At 40.1% G+C, this 19,685-nt stretch overlaps 1 protein-coding gene across 2 annotated transcripts in view; it reads right to left on the bottom strand.

Moving 5' to 3' along the window:
* The window catches only part of LOC100544165 (rap1 GTPase-activating protein 1), a 42,622-nt gene that overhangs the window by 14,848 nt on the left and 8,089 nt on the right, over positions 1-19,685 (bottom strand). The window contains exons 1-6 of one of the 2 annotated variants that reach the window (XM_010718272.2): positions 12,989-13,074; positions 7,546-7,639; positions 7,040-7,075; positions 4,001-4,048; positions 3,317-3,355; positions 3,028-3,213 (exon numbers count right to left, since the gene is read on the bottom strand). In XM_010718272.2, coding sequence (XP_010716574.1) covers positions 3,028-3,213; positions 3,317-3,355; positions 4,001-4,048; positions 7,040-7,057 — 291 coding nt within the window. In that variant the 5' untranslated portion in view covers positions 7,058-7,075; positions 7,546-7,639; positions 12,989-13,074. Of the gene's footprint in view, positions 1-3,027; positions 3,214-3,316; positions 3,356-4,000; positions 4,049-7,039; positions 7,076-7,545; positions 7,640-12,988; positions 13,075-19,685 lie in introns of those variants that run through there. The other variant, XM_019617907.2, reaches the window with a different exon arrangement.

Here is a 19,685-nt window from a genome sequence, read left to right as displayed (position 1 = left end):
AGGAGGTGATTATCCCCCTCTGCTCTACCCTACTGCATTTAGGAGTAGGTCCCCCAGCACAAGATGTGGAGTTGTTGGAGCAGGTCCAGAGGAAAGCCACAAAGATGATCCGAGGACTGCAGCACCTCTCCTATATAAAAAAAGGTTGAGAAAACTGTGCTTGTTCATCCTGAGGAAAAGAAGGCCCCAGGAAGATCTCACATTCCAGTACCTAATGGGAGCTTATACACAGGCTGGAGACTGACTTTTTACATGGTCTAATACTGACAGAACAAGGGGGGATGGCTTTAAACTAAAAGAGGGGATATTTAAATTAAAGATCAAAATTTTTTAGTCAGAGAGTGTTGAGGTGCTGGAACAGGTTACTCAGAGAACTTGTGGACTCCCCATCTCTGGAGGTGATCAAGATCAGGTTGGATGGAGCCCTGAGCATCCTGATCTGGTGGGCAGCAACCCCACCCATAGCAGGGGAGTTAGAGTTAGATAACATTTAGGGTTCCCTCCCAAGCCATTCTATGATTCAACCGTATATACTCCAATCTCCAGAGCCTAAATATTCCCTAAACCACTGTCTTTGCCTTTCCCATCATGCTTATAAACTCTTGGGCTAAGAAATGCTCAAGGTTATTCAAGCTTGCAAGAGACCTTTCTTTACCTTTCAGAAAAAACCTTTCCATGTCATCAGCAAGAAAAGCAAGCAACTTTGAACTGACAAAATACTTCCCTTGTGGAAAAGCTCTCAGTTTCTCCTTACCAAAGCCTTTTAAATCATGGGAACTGTCATATTTTTATGCATAACTTAAATAAACCCAGCGTGCCTATGATATGGGTGAAGTTTTCTACCCACGTAAATGAGTATTCTGTGACTAGTCTTTTTCACCTTCTTCTCTGATACATACTTGCTCACCAGCTTACAAGCCTAATGGGATATAGACACATACTCATGTCAATTAAATCAAAGAACAAAATCTGGGCACTTGAGAAAAATGGAGAGAGGAGTCTTTATTTAGTACTCACTGATGGTTGGGTACTTTGCAAACATACGGAGTTTGACAGAAAGGAAACTCCTTCATATTCACTTCACGGTATAGCTGAGGTTGGCAAGGACTTCTGAGTCTACCTGATCCAACTCCTATTCAAGCTGATTCACCCAGAGCAGGTTCTTCAGGACCATGTTCAAGTGGCTTTTGAAATTCTCCAAGGAGAAGATTCCACAACATCTCTGAACAACTTGGGTCAGTGCTCTGTCACCCACATATAAAAAAAGTGCTTCCTGATGTTTAGACAGAATTTCTTGTGTTGCAGTTAGAGCCCACTGCTTCTTGTCCTGACACTGGGCACCACTGAAAAAAAACAGGCTGTCCTCTTTGCACCCTCCCTTATGCTCCATTATACTGTAAAGATAAGATTGATTGTTAAGATCTCCCCAAGCCTTCTCCAGGCTGAACAGTCTTAGCTTTCTGAGATTTTCCTCAGAGGAGAGAGGCTCCAGTTCCTTAACCATTTTTGTGGCCCTACATAGGATTCCGTCCAGTATGTCCGTTCTTCTCTTATACTGGGAGACCCAGCACTAGACACAGTACTTCATACATGGCCTCATCAGTGATGACTGGAGAGGAAGGGAAACTTCTCTTCACCTGCTGGCAATACTTTGTTTAATGTAGCCCTGGATACCGTTAACCTTCTTAACAGCAAGCATTTACACTTGATGGCCACCAGGACCCACTGGTCCTTTTCTGCAGAGTTGCTTTCCATCTAGGTAACTTATAATATGTCCTGATGCCAGGGGTTGTACCTTTCCAGGTGCAGGACTCTGCATATCTCTTCGTTGGCCTTCATGAGATTCTTGTCAGCTCACCTCTCCAATCTGTTGAGGTCCCTCTGGATGGCAACATAGCCCACTGGTGAATTCATCACTCCTTCATTCTGTGTCATCTGCATACTTGCTGAGGATACACTCTGCCCCATTCCTACTTAGAAGAAACAATGATGATACAGCACTGCTTGAGCAGAGGGATGGACAAGATGACCTCCAGAGGCCCCTTTCAACCTCAGCTTTTCTATGATTCTATGATATCAGGTGAGCAGTGAATTCTACAGTTGTACTGAAAACCACTTTATCTTTCATTACAGCTGAAATCAGAAACCTTCAAGGAGAGTCTTAAATTTATCATGCCAGAAAAATAATTGCAGTTGGCAAACTGAAGAATTTCAGAACGTCATGGGACATGTCCACTATGTTGTACAGCAGATCTGGACAGAAAGTATCCAGAAAGGGTGCTTTACTAATAAATGATATTAATAACAGCTTCTAGTTGCATAATACACAAGATCATTCAGGCAAGTCAGACTAGTGCAGAACAAGTCCCCAGCACTGTGCAAAGCTCCTCTTCTCCATTTTAAACTTAGTAAGCAGTCACACAGACAGAACACTGAATAAGATACAGTGTGAGTGTACACGGTTGGCTTTCTTATTCCCTCATAAACCGTCTCTCAGAAAAGACCATGGTTTTGTTCCCTTGTCTTAGTAGTTAGAATCATTCTGAAATCCATTCTGGGAATCAATTAGTTACCTAAAACTGCCAGTGCCAACAAGAAATGTCTGGTCATCATACTCACTTACTTATCTATTATGAGAAAAATGGACCACTTCGCTCACTATCAATGGACTTGTGCTCTTAGTGCAGAAGTCACCTCTAAAACTCATGCCACATACATTTCCAATACTATTTCACATTTTTTCTCTCATCATCTCTTCTGTCCGTGAGCCTCAGAGGAGCTTCTTAACCAAAGGTAAGTATTTTTTGGTACAAATCTTTCACTTCTGTTAACAGGATGATTCACAGGTCACAAGTGGCAGGATCAACTTAACACACTGCTGGCCATGCAGTTGTATGAATTTCCTTTACTTAGTTCAAGGGATGTTGAGTGCCTGTGCAGTTATTTCTAAGTCCACCAGGAAAAGCCTGAGATACAGTTCAGTCTTATGTCTGGCAGGTCAAAGAGGGATCTGAAGACTGCCCTTACCTTCCCGAGGAAATGCTTGCGGTATAGCTTGGCTGTCGGGTCACTCTCCAGTTTCACTTTAACATTCCAGGGAAAGGGTACATCAGACAGAGTTGGACTGGAGGGGTTGTGGCTTGTCCCTTCAATCCAGTAGCCCCCAAACTGGGGTAAGATAATGAGAGGATATGGCCACCCTTTCTGTAATACCTATTTGGAAGGCAGAGAACATGAAAGCTGAAAGGTCAATAGCTGAAAAGGCCAGTAGGCTGAAAGTTCAAGGGAAAATCAGAGAAGAGTAGTACAGACTCACCTCATGGATGCTGGGGTAAGGAATATACTCTTCTTCTGTCTGAAATCAGAAGAGAATGTTAGCAAAAATTAGCAAAAATGCGGGAGATCTTTTAAATTCTTATCCTCTCATGATAGCGCAAGCTGTGTCTTTAGCTTCTGCTCTGCCCTAGTCCACCTTTAGAGGTTTATTTTAGAATTTTAAGTTGGACTTTCTTTCCCAGGTCTCAGCACTGTAACATAAAACTTTGAGAACAAAAATCAATAAAAGCTAATTTTAAAGTTAACTAGAACAGAAAAAAATTCAGAGGAAAAGTTGAGAATTTAAGGATAAAAATCTGTTTCTACTGGCCTAAAATTGAGAGAAGCACATCAGCTTTCTTGTCGCATCAGAGTCTTCAAGCAGACAATTGAAATAAATGCATTGTGTTTTCATAAATATTATTACAGTTCTTAAATTGAAAAAATGTAATCAATTATTTTGTCAAACCTAGGATTTTTAACAATATTAAACACTTATTGGAATAACTTAAATCAGAAAAAGGAAAATACTGTCTTTCATGTACACAGTAACACCTCTCACAGCTAATTAAAATGATTGTTTTTAAGCTCCCTATTCACTCCACACTGAAAACGCAGTACAAGCCTGGTCAGTAATCATCTGTCATTATCAATAACTTAAGAGGCAACAATGATTTAGCCCGACCTTGAGAGGAGCTGGAAGGGAACATCTTTGTTCATCCAGACGACTCCCCTGGAAACAGAAAGTCATGGACAGTGAATCCCGTATTTAACATGTTTGTTTCATTTACCCTCTGCGTTCTTCTCCATATTCTCAACTTGTATATTTTTGTTCTTTATAATCTTCTGCTTTAAGCAAATTCGGAAGTTTAGAATAAGCAGGACTAGGCCAGGCTATTCCTAATTTGGCATTAAAACTGAAAAACCTTATAGTTCTTTAAAAGCAGAAAGCTGGCAGAAATCAAAATAATTATCCCAAAGGGATTCTGTTATATACATTTCTAGTCTCTTTAGGCTACTCTGCTTCTTATTCAAACAATAAATAAAGATTTATTGATAGAAAATGAAAGAATAGTATTCAGACTTTTTCTCGCAGTTTTAGGCTTCCCTCTCCCTTGAAGATACCATACCATCAGGCAGAGCAAAAAAGTCCAGAGAAAGATTAAGAGAAGTAACAAATTTTTGAGGATTAGGCAAGACTTTGAAAAGTTTATATGCCTTCCTTTCATTCACATAATGGAATAAATCTGTCTCTTGGAGGCAAAAGAGAAAATAAGAGTCACTTTCCATGCTTATATCTGATTAGTGCAAAGAGCTTTATGGCACAGTCCTGCTTATCTCCTTTACTTGCACAACATTAACTGGGCATATACAACTGGATGCCTACTTTCTTCCTCTGTCAGTGGATGCCTTTCTTACTGAAGGCTATTTCATTCTCTGCCTTCTCACTATGGCAAGAGTTTGCTCACTTCCAACACACTTCTGCAGCAGAAACGCACAATAACAGAAACATCAGCCATGAGAACCCTCTGTGCTGACTAAGCAGAGGTTGAGAACAAAAGAAGTCAAAAAGACATGGGAACCTATGCTGATAATAGTCCAAGTGGGCGTAAGTACAGGGACACAAGATGCATAATTTGCACAGACAGATAGGAAGCCAAAGATCAGGACAAGGTATGTAAGAATTAATAATTAATTACTGACATCAGTATCCTCTAACTCTCATACAGGAACATGATGCTGTGACTATATTTTTATACATCTTCAATGACAGCTTACTGTAAGGGTTAATGGACAGGATAAGCAGCTCCTGACTTCATTCTGACAATAAGAAGGACCTCATTCATAACAACTATGTCTATGTGAGCATTTTACAGTGAAACAATCTTGTAAAAGTATCTGATAAAAATATATAAATCTGAAATAATTTTTCTACTTTACATACAGTGAAAATGTAAGATCACAGAATCACAGAATGGCCAGGGTTGGAAGGGACCTCAAGGATCATGAATCTCCAACCCCCTGCCACAGGCAGGGCCAACAACCTCCATATTTAAGATATATTTACATACTTAAGGGCAAAAGTTTGAGGACAGAGTTCCAGTCCTATTTAAGTCCTAAGTTGAAAAGACCTGAGCGACAATGTTAACACTGAGCAGTAGCAATATTAACATTGAGTATTAATAATGATCAGGATGCTTCTTTTTTTCCTTTGCTATTTCTGAAATAAAAAGATATCCATTATAAATTAAAACAAACAAAAACAAACAAAAAAAAATCCATCTATGTTTAAAAAACAAGAAAGAAAGAAAGAAAAATGACCTGGTGAGTTGTGAAATCAAAATGGAATAGGGCTGAAGTAAACTTTACCTTTTATGGAGGTAGTAATAGCCATTCTGTATTTGGGCAGGTCATGAAAGTGTACATGGAGTACATGAAGTGCAAACAGGTGTTCAGTTAATGTGATCTGGAATTTTACTTGTCAGCGTACTGGGCTGAGACTCAGGAGGAAGGCTAGGTTCTGAAGTAGGTGTCTCTGGAACAGAATTTTGGGGCAAGAAAAGACTATGTTTTGTCAAAATAAGGTTGAGACATGAGAGACACAGAAGTGCAAGGCAGCCCCAGTTTTCTGGAACAAGCCATGGAAAGTATGGGGACAAGCCCTCTATGCACTGGGGGATTTTTGCATGTTGAAATGGAGTCTGGGGAACTGCAATGTTGCAAGGTCTCTCTTCTCTTCCTTGGCATTTTTGACAGATCTGACAACTGCAAAAGGTTTCCAGTTTCAAAGGAGGTCCTAGTGGATGACCAGTATCTCAGCCTGAGGGAAAACATCTTGAGCTGCTATAAGTCAGTGTATTAGGGTTTCTGCAGAGAGAAGAGAAAGAACATGCCAGCACATTCCATGCTACACTGCCTATAGTTATAGGAGCTCCTCTTAACAATCACTCCTCTAGAGCAAAGCAAAGATCCAATGTAGCTCAGGTTGTATAGAGTAAAACCTTATTTTAGTACAAAATAAAAGACAGGAATTATGTATCATCCTATGTGTTTATGTTAGATCAAAGTTAACCATAGTATTATAAAGAAATGTTAACAATCAATAAAACATTGGCAGTCTATAAGGATGCTCTGAGATCATATAATCTGAAAAAAAATAGCTTTAAAAATTCAGTTGCTAGATATATAAACTATTATTATTATACTATCTCTCCATTTGGTAGAGGAAATATGTTTTTCCCTTTTATTTTTCCATTTTACATTGTAGTGTATACATCTGAATGCACGTTTTTTAATAAAAGAATTAAGCCAGTCTTCCTTGCTTGTGCAAGTTAAAGCTGACCTTCCTAAATGCAGTTATGTTAACACATGTGAATGTCCTATTAATCACCTATCATTAGTATCTGCTACCCAGCAGAAATTTTCTCGAAGATTTTCAAGACTGTGCCAGAAATTCCTTTATGAAACTTTGATTTTCTCTCAAAATCATAATTCTGAATAGAACAATATGAATATAGCTCTTCCATCATGCAAGTTCTAGAAATGAACACAGGAAAACAGTTTTGAGACTTCATATAGAAGCTTGGACCTAGAAAACCAGATAGTCTTCAAGTCTAAATTGAAGGTTGTTGGGATTGAAATGACAAGACAAAGAGCAGCAGATGATTTGTTTGGCTAAAAAAAAAAGAAGTGTCCAAAGTCTGACAGAATAATTTCTCATTACCTGCATTTTTTCAATCATCTCAAACAAGTCCACAGTCTGTGGGGAAAAAAAAAGAAAAAAAAAGGACAACAGGGAAAATAATTTAACACTTGTAAAAGTTAATGTTATCTTCTGTGGTAAAACAGATACTAATCCAGCATCTCTTTCCATGTTTACATACAAAACTATTTATTTTCTTACTGAAGACAAGAAGGAATCTTTCTTCCTTTACTGATAGCAAGGACAATACAACTCTAAATAGTTTTCAGCCTACATTGCAAAAGCTTGATCTGCAACCTGATAGGACGGGAGTCAGGAATTTGTATTTGTGAATGGGTTAAACTACAGGCCTGATACAATATACAATAAAAAGTGATTAAACAAACAAGTTTAGGATCTTTATACAGAAGTGGACAATTATATCTGTAACACAAGCATGCACACAAGCTTGCCTTCTGTCATTTCTTCTGCTCAGTAGTCCAATGCACATTCCAACCCTGAGACAAAGGAATGTAAACTGCCTTTACCTTGTTGGGAGCAGCAAAAGCAAGAGTAGATGGAATGCTTTGGATAGGAGAGTCTATAACATTTCTGTCACAACACACTCCCTCCTCAGACCTCCTGTAAGAGACAAAAGGAAAAATAAAAACTTCTAACTCCTGTCAAACACAAGCACTTGCCAGTGATGCTTTCCTTGCCTTCTGCTGTTTTTAGCTTCTTTCCAGACCATTTCTTGTCTAGGAGAAGCTATCATTCCCTGTCAGTTTACTTATAACCTGCAAAGTTCCTGAATAAATCAGCAAAAAAAGGCAAAGTGAAGTTAGCACAGATGTGGCTGGAAACAAACCCTAGGTTTCACATGCAATACAAGACCAAAGCACTTTGTAACTCAATCACAGAAATGTTTTTTATGTAATCATGCATCATGATCATGAATTGTTATCCCCCAGGTCTTAGATGCACGATCCTTATTACTGTTAAGAGATCAGTATCTGGAAGTGGCAAAGACTCTTGCCTTGAAATAAGGGTCTGTATTTCCTACTGTATGTAAGAACTACTTCTTTATGTAATAATTACAAAGTTATGCTCTCATTACAGGCTTCAACTACCTCTATGCTCATCAATTCTCTGACAATTCACAAAATATTTTGGTAGTCCACTTGTGTCATGTAACTTGTATATACTCTTGATCTATACAGAGTAATGTGAACCTTCCATCCCACATTTTTCCTAACACCAAAATGAGAGACCTATGTTATACACCTAAAGATTAAATTCATATAGGAAGAAAGACCGAGAAGTTAGCCTCAACATATTCAAATAAATACTGTAATAGTTAAATGACAAATGTATTTAAAATTAATATTAATTTCACTATTAATTGAATTTCATTAGTAGTATTATTAAATATTAATATTATATATGCACGTGCTTTATTTATCACTTCTATTCATATAGTTATAGCATAGCTAGGACTAACAAAATACATGTCCAAGGCAGTATATGTAACATTTTCATTACTTGCTTTAGAAAACTGAAGGCTCTGTTCTGTAGTACCTAAAAACTAAGAGCTAAATCTGAAAATTTCTCATTTTCAGAAACTAGTCATAACCAGAGAAATCTAACAGTAGATCTTATATGCAAATGGATGCCATGGAGCCTTGCTGGATGCAATAGTGTTTTTCTTTGGCATGCCACTGTTTTGACTCCTGAGTCATTCAGTAAGGAGTAAATTACATACCTGTAATATAGAAATTTGGCAGATTTTGCATGAGGTCAGTGAGGTTAGTCCTGCTCCTGTTCTCCTGCCATAAATTCACCTCCATATTTTGGGCTGACTGAAGCATTACTCAGAGCAACTGCTCCTTACCATTCAATCCTTGCACAGTTCTAATGACAAAATGCAGCGGATGCCATGATCACAGGCCTTACCATACACTTAGAGATGCTATCAATTCTCCAAATATCCCAGGAACATATGGAGGAACTTTAAAAATCCAGAAGAATGATTTAGAATTGAGATATTCAAAGAATATCTCAAAACTTCAGGGCTATTGCTAATATCGCTTGAATGTTCAAGTAAATGTTGGACGCTGACAATAAATTACTTGCACTGTAGTCCCTAGAACAAAGCCCATGTGTGTAATTATGAAGCACAAATATCACTGTCAGAGAGCAGAACGCTGTTTCTGAAAAAGAAGAACAATTCTGCAGGTTGGGAGAGCAAATAAGTATGCAGTATGTACATTGAAATGCTTTTTTGCTGAAACTTTAATTTTATGAAAAGGCAGTAAGGGAGACCAGAGGCTATGGAACAGACTGAAGACTAGAACAGGATTTTATTAGTGACAATAACCAACGCATTAATTTCAAGGAAGTATCTGAACTAAGAGTAGGCCTTCCACTTGGGTCACAGTAACCCCAAGTATCAATACAACCTGGGGGATGAAAGGGGGATGAAAGCTCTACTGAAAAAGGTTTTGGGGGTACTAATGGATGGCAAACTAGACACGAGCCAGTAATGTGCCCTTGTATCCCAAAAGCCAACCATATCATGGGCTGCATCAAAAAAAGCGTGGTCAGCAGGTCAAGGGAAGTGATCTGGCCCTCTATACTATGCTGGTGAGACCTCACCCAGCTGTGCTAGATGTGGAGTCGTCAGTATAGGACAGACATGGGCCTGTTGGAGATGTCCAGATGAAGGCCACAAAAATGATCCAAGGGATGGAACACCTCCCCTACAAGGACACGCTGAGAGGGCTGGGGCTTAAACTAAAAAAGGGGAGATTTAGACTGGACATAAGGAAAAAAGTTTTTTGCAACAGGGGTAGTGAAGCACTAGAGCTAACTGCCCAGAGAAGTGGTGGATGGATGCTCCATCCCTGGAGACATTCAAGGTCAGGTTGGACAGGGCTCTGAGTACCCTGATCTATCTATAGATGTCCCTGTTCATTGCAGGGGAGTTACACTAGATGACTTTTAAAGGTTCCTTCTGACTCAAATGACTCTATGATTCTATTCCACTGCTAAAGACTCAATTCTGAAATGGTGCAAGAAGAACCTTTGCAGACTTCTAAGCTACTACCTCCACGCACACAACTCTGCTAATGCCCTTTGCTCCTGTCTTGCAGCATCTTCTGCTATTTCAGTCCTGGGATCCCCATATAGATCTATAAAAATAATTTCTACCTATTATAGCTAAGCCAGATCAATAACAAATTCTATGCTATTATTTATTCTAAAATAAACAAAAATTGGCTTCCATGGGTTTAATAAAGTCTTTCATCTATGTGATAAAGTCTCACCCTGCTTCCTTTCATGAACACGAGCACCTTGACCAACCCCTCTCACCTTCCTGGAGCCACAGAAGGACATCAGGCAGGAGGGCACCATAGCAGTCGCACACTTGGCTCACAGAAGGGCTCCCTTCAAAGCTGGACTTCCCAGCTCAGATCACGACAGACACTTCTCACCTCATCAGCTCCCTTCCTTTCCAGTCAGCCTAGAAGAGCTCTTCTACCCACTCCCACTGCAAAACAGCCATCGCGGGGCAGTGTCCCATGCCAGCCTTACACCCCGAGATCCTCTCAGTTGCTCCCCCCCACCCGTCCCCAGGCTGCAGGGCGCAATGCAAACTGCCCGAGGGAGAGCCGCTCAGTGCCGTACGTACCCTCCGTCGGCTCCAACGGGAGAAGCGTGCTTTCGGGAAAACATGCCGGAACGGTTAAGGCAGCTCCCCTCTGTCCTCCTCAGGAGCTTCCTCTCCTCCCACCTCAGCACGGAAAAGGGCACAGGCTCCCTCCCTCCCTTCACTTCCCAAGCCAGGCTTCAAAGGAGAGACAGCAAAGAGCACCTCACAGCTGGGACGAGGCCCCAGCCGTGGGGCACGAAGCTCCTGGGAAGATGGACATGGCATAGAGAGACAGAAAAGGAGGAGGAGGCAAGGAGAAAGAGAAGAAAACAGGGGATGGAGCGATGGCTCCTGCCTCTTCTTTGCTGTGGAATATCAGTAAAATCATTCTACCTAGATTCCACCTTTCTAGGGGATCCATATCTCTCCCTTGTAGGACAGCTGAATCCAAGAGGCTGACTCCAGGTTGCTAGTGACTGTAAAACAAGCAGTATTAAACAGGGACACCTGAAGAATCCCTTATTCAACTCTTCTGCAGGGTAAGTTCCATTCACAACGTTCCTTTTTGTATGCAGTGGAAAAAGTGAGCAACATGGAAATCCTCCACAACTTCCTATTTGCTTCAAGGGAACTCTAACAGGATATCAACCTCACTAGCCTTTGGTCTTAGAAGCTGATGTACATCAAGTAATACAGAGATTTGACATTATTCTTCATATGAAATAACTGGATGCTCTAACATGTAAGCAATTCACTCTCTAGCGAAGCTCAAATCTGAGATTCAGAAACCCCATAAATACAAGAATTTGCATTTACTTGCAGCATGGTTAGATTGCTGCTCCAAAAAAAACTGAGGATGAAAACGTAAGTTCCATGTGCAGGCTGCCAGTACTAACTACTGCCCTCCCTGATGGCATGGCCATTAGCAGCAGCAACAGCAAGACTAGATATGGTGAAAGCAAAGTACACAGAGAGGCCCAGGTCTTTCTGACATCCTTCAGAAGCTTAAAACTAATTTTGTTCACACACTGAATACTCTAGGCTCAGTTTTCATTTAACTACCTTACAGGTTTACCTAATCTCCTGTACAGCTGCAGTTGTGCACAGAGCCCTCAATATCTGGGAGCAAATCAGCAAACAATTATTATATGCTTTAATTGCTGTTGTAAGTAGCATCCTTTAATAATAATCACATGAATAAATCACTTTCACATGTAAGCAAATCATAAGCCCTCTTACCCCTTTCTGTTCCTCAACTTACAATCAAGCTAACAATTGTTGCTGTTTATGCACCTGATACAACAGTATCACCTAATATAAGCTTTTAGTTGTATTCAGTAGACTCAACTCATACAGATAGTTGCATTCTTACACGAATTCTGCATATTTATAGTCTCATAATACATAAATTTATCTATTTTGCATGAGTCATACTGCATTCTATAATTTTGTTGTGGGTTTTTTTGTTTTGTTTTTTTTTAACATACTAGCAAACAAGCTTCTATTCTTTTAGGTATCCTTGTAGATATGTTAATGTATGTATTTCAATAACCAGCATCTACAGTTTTTGCTACATATTTTCCTCATTTTTATTAACAGACTTTTTTTTATAACTGCACTAGCATTTTATCCTGCTCACATAGGAAAAGTCTGGATTAGCTATAACATCGAACCTGATCTCTGCAGTTTTATCAATTATGTGAGTCATTCTAGGAACATTAGAAGCTCCACGGAAGCTACGCAGCACCAGCATATTCTTCAACAGTAAACTATACAGAGCAGAAACTCTTTTTTTTCCCTGTATTTATTACTACAATATTACATTCAGTCATCTCAAGTTCATAGGCAGAAACACATATGTTTTCACACCAGATGTTTTCACAGATGTATGTGCACAGCTTCTAAATAGCATACTGGATATAAACAGACAGACAGCACCTCCCACAACCCACTTGAATTCATCATTGTATGCCAAAGATTGACAGAATGAGAGTGGAATCTCTTTGAGTCCTGACAGACCCTCTTTCATGCCCCTCCATCTCTTCAGTTTATATAATTTCCTACAGGCACAACTGCTCTCCCTATCTCCTCCCTCCCCTTCGCCTCTCTCCCGCTGCACAATGCGGTATAGCACAATGCCTAAATCTTTAAAAAGCAGATGCTCTTCCTCCTGGGGCTTAAACTGCTTCCATCCATTACACAATGCACAGCAAGCAGCAGAGATCTGAAACTACCCCCCTCCAGCTGTTTTTACGCCCATTCCTTCTAGATGCAAAATAAATTTAATTGGTATCATATGCAAGAAGGGAATAAAACCAGCTAAGCTGTTCATCCCCTACCTGAACAAGGTTCTCTCATCCCCAGCTGGCAAGCGGATGGAGACAGGGAACCCAGCTGCTCCCACATAAACTCTTCTTTCCTTGCACTATAAATTATTCACATAGGTTGCAGCATCCTCCCTCTCTCTTCCTTCCTCTCCCCCTCCCCCCTCCCTCCCTCCCTCCCTTGCTTTCTCTTACACCGCCCCCACCTGCAGATGAATGGAGACTGAGCAGGTCACTGCTGTCATAGTTGAAATGAGAGATCACTGAAGACAGAACAGGCAGACCTAAGTACAGCTGCTCTCTGAAGCTGATTGGTCCTAGATGAAGGGACCAAACTGGCATCTGCCTAGCTGGAGCATGGGCAGTTCTCTGAACCCACATACTGCACCCTGCACTTCTAACACCAGACCCACAGTGATGCCCTGTAAAAATCAGTGAGGTTTTTTTTCACATAGGAAGCTCATTTTTGTGGTTCTCTCAAGAATAACAGCAGTTATTGGGTGTATCAAGTTATAATCAAGTTGAAGTTCTTCATCATCAGTTTCTATCAGAAGTTATCAAATTTATTAATAATTCAGCAGGTAATTTTTCTTGGTACATATGAGAGATCTCTGAAAATCAGAGAAACATAATGGCATCCAGGAATTCTTGTCCTGAAGATATATGTCAGCTGCTCAACTACAGGATAAGGAGATTGAAAACAAAAGATATGATTCATAAGTCCATATTTTGCCAAGAGTAGTGCATTACATTTTTAATAATCATGTCTAAAAGAAAGGAGTTAGCTCCTGTGCTTTATAATACAACTAACTTCATAAATCAGTTTAATTATCTTAATAAATAACAATTTTCTTTAGACTATCGGACAAGTTCCTCAAAAGCAGTACTGTGTGGTTATAAAAGGACAGTATCAGCAAATTGTACGTGGAATTAAGGCAGAAATGAGAAAGGATTGCCAGGATCATGTCAAAACAGGACTGACAGTTTTTTTTACAGCAGAGGCAAGTCTATAGAGTGAAGACAGACTGAAGAGCACACAAATAAAAATATGGCCCTTGTCTTGCTTGGGTCAACAAGTTAAACAGTTTGCAGCAATGAAATTTAGCTGGACATGAGCCAATGGTATGGACTTGCAGCCCAGAAGACCAATTGTATCCTGGGATGCATCAAAAGACGCATGGCCAGCAGAGAGAGGGAGGGGATTGTCCCCTTCTGCTTTGTCCTTATGAGGTCCCAGGTAAGACTACTGCATCCAGGTATGTGGTCTACAACACCAGAAACATGTTGGAGCAGGTAGAGGGGAAGGCCACAAAGATGATCAGAGGGCCACAGAACCTCTCCCATGAAGAAAAGTTGGGGCAGCTGGGCTTGTTTAGTTTGGAGTAGGCTCCAGGGAGACTTCGTTGTGGTATTCCTCTATCTGAAGTGAGCTTATAAACAGGAGAGAGACTGACTTTTTACATGAGAAGACAGTAATAGGAGAGAGGGGAGTGGTTGAAACTAAAAGGGGAGATTTTGATTAGATGTTAGGAGGAAATTCTTCTCTCAGAGGGTGGTGGAACAGTGGAACAGGCTGCCCAGAGAAGTTATGGATGCCCCATCCTCAGAGGCGTTCAAGGCCAGGTTGCATGGAGCTCTGGACAGCCTGATCCATGAGTGGCAATCCTGTCCATGGCAGGAGCATTAGAACTAAATGACCTTTAAGGTCCTTTCCAACCAAAGCCATTCTATGATTCTAAGATTCTATGAAATGGTATTCACATTTGGGGAATAAGCAGCCTAATCCAAACAGAATGACAGGGCATATATGTGAACTTCTTGTGCTACGCATGCACCTACATGTTTCCAAATTGTCAGAAGGACTGCTAGAAAGATACACTGGATGGGGAGGAAAGGAGATCAGGCTTGGAGGGATGCAGTATGAGCTAGAACTTTCCCTCCTGGACAGAAAGACAATTCTGTCAATTGACAGACATCTGACAATTAAGGGTCTTCTTTTTTTTTTTTCTTTCATAATTACCGATAATGCGGCTCCTAGTTTTCATCTGTACAGGTAATCTGAACCAGCTGGCAAACATCTCCTAAAAGCCTGAAACTCTGAAGCTTTGAGGAAATTTTTTATTTTCTGACAGGGGTGAAAGTGGTTAAAGAAGTCAGAAGTATCAGGGGTAGAAGGGAGCAACCTGTGCCAGGCCCCTAAAGCTTCAAAATCCCTAAAGGCATGACACTGCCAGACCAGAACCCCCTTCCCAGGCAGGAAACCCCTCCTTTTGGCAGGTTTCTGGGACAAGAGGAAGATGCAGCTGGCCCTTTAAAAGCACGAACAACTGCTTATTTGTGCGACCAGCACAACCCACTGCAGTGCAGGAGCTGGCTGGAAGCAGCTGCAAATTACTGTGCCTTAAAAATATCAAGGACATCCAACATGGAATACACCTCGAGGTACAGAAGTTCACTTTTAAATGTACTCAGCAGGGGGGATTTACATGGTGCTGGTTTCTTACGTCATCAACACTCGATGCATTATGAAATTATGTGGCTTAGTCACATATTTTTATTTTTTCTTTTTCATTAAGAGAGGCCATATGACAGCTTGGTCTATTCCCAAGGCATAAAATAAGAGCCAGTCCCCATCCTACGAATATTTGTTATCCGAGAGACTGCAAGGAACATATGTGCTTAGTCACATCCAAGATGTTTGTCAGAACTAGAAATTTAATTCCAATTAAATCCATTTTGCTTTTGTTTCACTTAGAAACATACTTTCAGTTAGATCCTACATCTCGTTTGACCTACCAGAAGAAAACATGAAAATGTTTTCACAGGATAACAATTCAGATGCCATACAAACTGCAGTACTGTAGAGTGTGGTCATGGCACAAACCAGAAACTATGATGTACTCTTGCTAATTTGGCAGCATCCATTAGGAAAGAAAATTCATGTCAGAGCTGGATAAAACCTGCACTTACCACTAAGTAAACTGACAATTCACATCTTGCTGAACCATGCCAAAATAAAAGCCAAATTCTTTTCAGCTCAGGTGTCTACTTTAATGATTTAACAAAGAAAATGCCCTTTCACTGACATGCGGATGCACATGTGAATCTGAAGTGTAACAGCCATTTTTTCCAGAGACAGAAAAACAAAGCTTCCAGCTTCCTCTCTCTGAGGTCTGCTGCCTCTATAGCACAGCTGGAAAAAAACATGGTGAAAATTAGTGCTAAAGCAAGTGACGAAACAACCAGTGTTGCCTTTGAATAGAGAATATCTAACAAAGCAAAAGCAGCCTTTATTAAAACATATTTTATGAATTTGTTTTCTTTCTTATTTCTTTTCTCAACAACTTACTTCTCTCTGGCCTTTCTCACTTGATTTGTTACCCTATGTCATCTCTCTTGGCTGTATTAGTACATTCTGCATGTTCTCCTAATCCAATGGGAAAAAAAAAAACGAAACACTTTTTTGTTTTTACTTGGTTAGCTTTTTGCCTTTTAGCAATTCAGAGCATGCTGGAAAGGCAACCTTATGTATTGGCAACATAAGCAGTAAGAATACAAGACTAGGAGCAGGGAAGCAGACAAAGGCACAGGAACTATGCAGCAACTACGTTAAGTTTTCTCACAGCATATAATCCCCTTTGGCTTTCTGTTTGCAGAAAAGGAAGGCAAACCTATTCTATAATAAAGCTGCTCAGCCTGTAGAAGCTTTATTCTCTCTTATTTCCAGCATCACTTAATAAATTCTAGTAAGTCAGTACATGAGAAGGACCTGGCAGTGTGTCCTGGTGGCCAAGAAGGCCAATGAGATCCTGGGATGCATTAAAAGGATCATGGCCAGCAGGCCAAGGGAGATGATTCTCCCCCTCTACTCTGGCCTGATCAAGCCTCACCTGGAGCACTGTGTCTGATTCTGGGCTCCCTGGTACAAAAAAGTCAGGGATCTCCTGGAAAGAGTCCAGCAGAGGGCCACAATGTTGATAAAGGGCCTGGAGCATCTCCCCTGTGAGGAAAGACTGGGTGACCTAGGTTTGTTCAGCCTTCAGAAAAGAAGACCGAGAGAGGATCTTATTAATGTTTATCAATATCTCATGTGCGAGAGAAAAAGGGACATGGCCAACCTCTTTTCAGTGGTCTGTGGGGATAGGGCAAGGGAAATAGCCATTAACCAGAGCATAGGAAGTTCTGCACCAGTATGCAAAGAAACTTCTTCATAGTGAGGGTGACAGAGCACTGGAACAGGCTGCCCAGGGAGGTTGTGGAGTCTCCTTCTCTGGAGATATTCAAGACCTGTCTGAACACCCACGTGTGCAGCCTGCTGTAGGGACCCTGCTTTGGCAGGCAGCTTGGACTTGATGATCTCTAGAGGCTCCTTCCAACACCTACAATTCTGTGATTCCGTGATCTTCTTGTGTTCTTTTAACTATTCTCAATTGATTTTCTAATTTCATTTAAACTATTTCTTTTTTCTCACTTCTTTTCATACTGGGTATTCCACTTCATTCTTTCTTAGTATTCCAGAAGACAGATTTTAACTGACATCTTTCCTGTTCGCCTTTAGTCACAGTCGTGTTCTTTCCTCCTCTTTGTGATCCAAATTAGGAGCTCTCAGATAGCACAAGAGGTGAAGTCATTCTTAGATTCTAGTTAGTAGTGCATACTGAGAACTCACATCTTACATGTAGTAATATCTTTCAGCAATAGAACTACTGCATGTGCAGAGATCCTACAAAATCCTCCAGCACAAAGTCAACAGTGAAGACAAGGTTGGGCTCTGTCATAAAACAAAAGCAGCTGCAGAAATTTTCACCAGTGCTAATGAAATCTCAAGTTTAACCTCCTGCCATATGGAGGCTGCAGAATAAAAATTAATTAATTAATTAATTAATTAAAAAAGAGGAAGTCTTTGGGGCTTTGGAAAAAGATAAAAAATGTTAAATAAATGAATTTCAGAAGTCTTAGGAGATAAAATCAAATATCAAAACCTTGATAAATGTTTGTTACTTTTCCACCATTCTCACGACAGAAAATGAGGGACTTCATTAATTTCAAACACTTAGAAATTTTAAATGTGTAGGCAGCCCTGAAAATTCTTATGCAACTCCTTTCTTTCAGAAAAGAGAAATCTTCTAGTCCTGCACAGCACACTAAGTTCTTTGACTTATTCTCTGCAAATTTAAGATTTTCAGGTATCCCTGAGACAGATGAGGAACTAGTAGCAGCAGCAGAAGCTCCCCTTACAGTATCAGCCCTTCTTTGAATATATCTCTACCCTGACTGATAGAAAGAAGTCACTGCAGGTAGAAGACAGCCACACCTACCAAAACCATACAGTGACCGTGCTTAGAATGAATTTCACCCTTTGTTTGATAAGAACTGGAATAAGCAGAAGACAGAAAGAATCTGCCAATTCCCAAGAAACAAATGCTCATTCTGCCAGTAACATTCAAGTATATTTGCAATTGTCAAAACCACACACATTTTTGAACATCCAAGCATAAGTGTAACTTTGTCAGGGTTTTGTTTCCTAATACTCAAGATATCAGAGTGACCAGAAACATACCCATCATAGGTCATGGCTGTCCCACAGATACATTCTCCTGACATGGAGAAGACTCAGCAGAAAAACTGAAGTCATGCTTCACAAAAGTGACTAAGCAGAACCTGAAGGTCAAAGGAAAAAGCAGACAAGATAGGCAAAGGTGGTTCAGTATCACTTTGTTCCCAGTACTTGCGCAGAATCTCAGAAATTGCTTCAGGAAAAAGATACAGAGTTGGTGATTCAGAGAGATTAATGGTGCCATGGTATCTACGTCACAAGCCCTTGGGGATAAAACAAGCTTCTCTGCATACCTGCCTGATAAGAGAGGTTACTGCAGGTACTAAGTTAATTAGTAGCAGTCTGAGCAGGAGGTAGAATAGATAGTGAGATGAAACAGGGGAAAGGTGAAAGGTGAAGTGCTTCTTAGAGAATGAATGATGAGCAAAGATCAACAATGATACTGCTAGAATGACTGAAGAACAAATTCTGCGGTCTTAACTAAAGAAATATGCTATCTAATCTCCCAGAGCATGTTTGAACAATAGAGAATATAAAGTTTTCTTTAACAAGTATCTCTAATGCACATGAAAGGGAGATTGTTTATGGTGGCAGTACAAACGTCTTTGTTTACCCTGACTTCTATGCTTTGTTTCATAAACACTGTATAGCAATAGCTCTCAAGACTTTTCCAAGCCAATCTGGCTTCTCTAAATCTTGGCATCACCACAAACTTCTTGTTGGGCTACATGATTGATTTTTCTTTGTTACAGACGCTGAAATACTGTAAGGTATGGCAGTCTGAACTAGACTGATGAGAGAATCAAAATGGCAGATAAACACAGAAATTTCAGAAGTTAATATGAAATGCAAAAGGGCATCAAAAAGAAGCACTGTGTTGCCAGAAATTATATTGTTAGTTCATAGAAGTTCACATGGCTTTGTAGTGTTAGATTCACAAAGCAGTCTGTATCACACTGATAGAAATGTTGAACTAATTATCTCACAGATGCATTACACAGTTATTTTTTTTAATAAATGCATAAAAATCATTCCTAGAGATTCAACCTACTAATCCATAAAATTCCATAGGTACAGATACAGAAGTTACCTCTCAAAAAAAACTGAAATAATAAAAGTAACAACTAATGTAACAGAAATACCTACATTTAGCAA

Source organism: Meleagris gallopavo, chromosome 1 (genome assembly GCF_000146605.3).
Source record: "Meleagris gallopavo isolate NT-WF06-2002-E0010 breed Aviagen turkey brand Nicholas breeding stock chromosome 1, Turkey_5.1, whole genome shotgun sequence".
In the NCBI taxonomy this organism is placed as follows: domain Eukaryota; kingdom Metazoa; phylum Chordata; class Aves; order Galliformes; family Phasianidae; genus Meleagris; species Meleagris gallopavo.
This window is presented reverse-complemented; position numbering and strand designations above follow the sequence as displayed.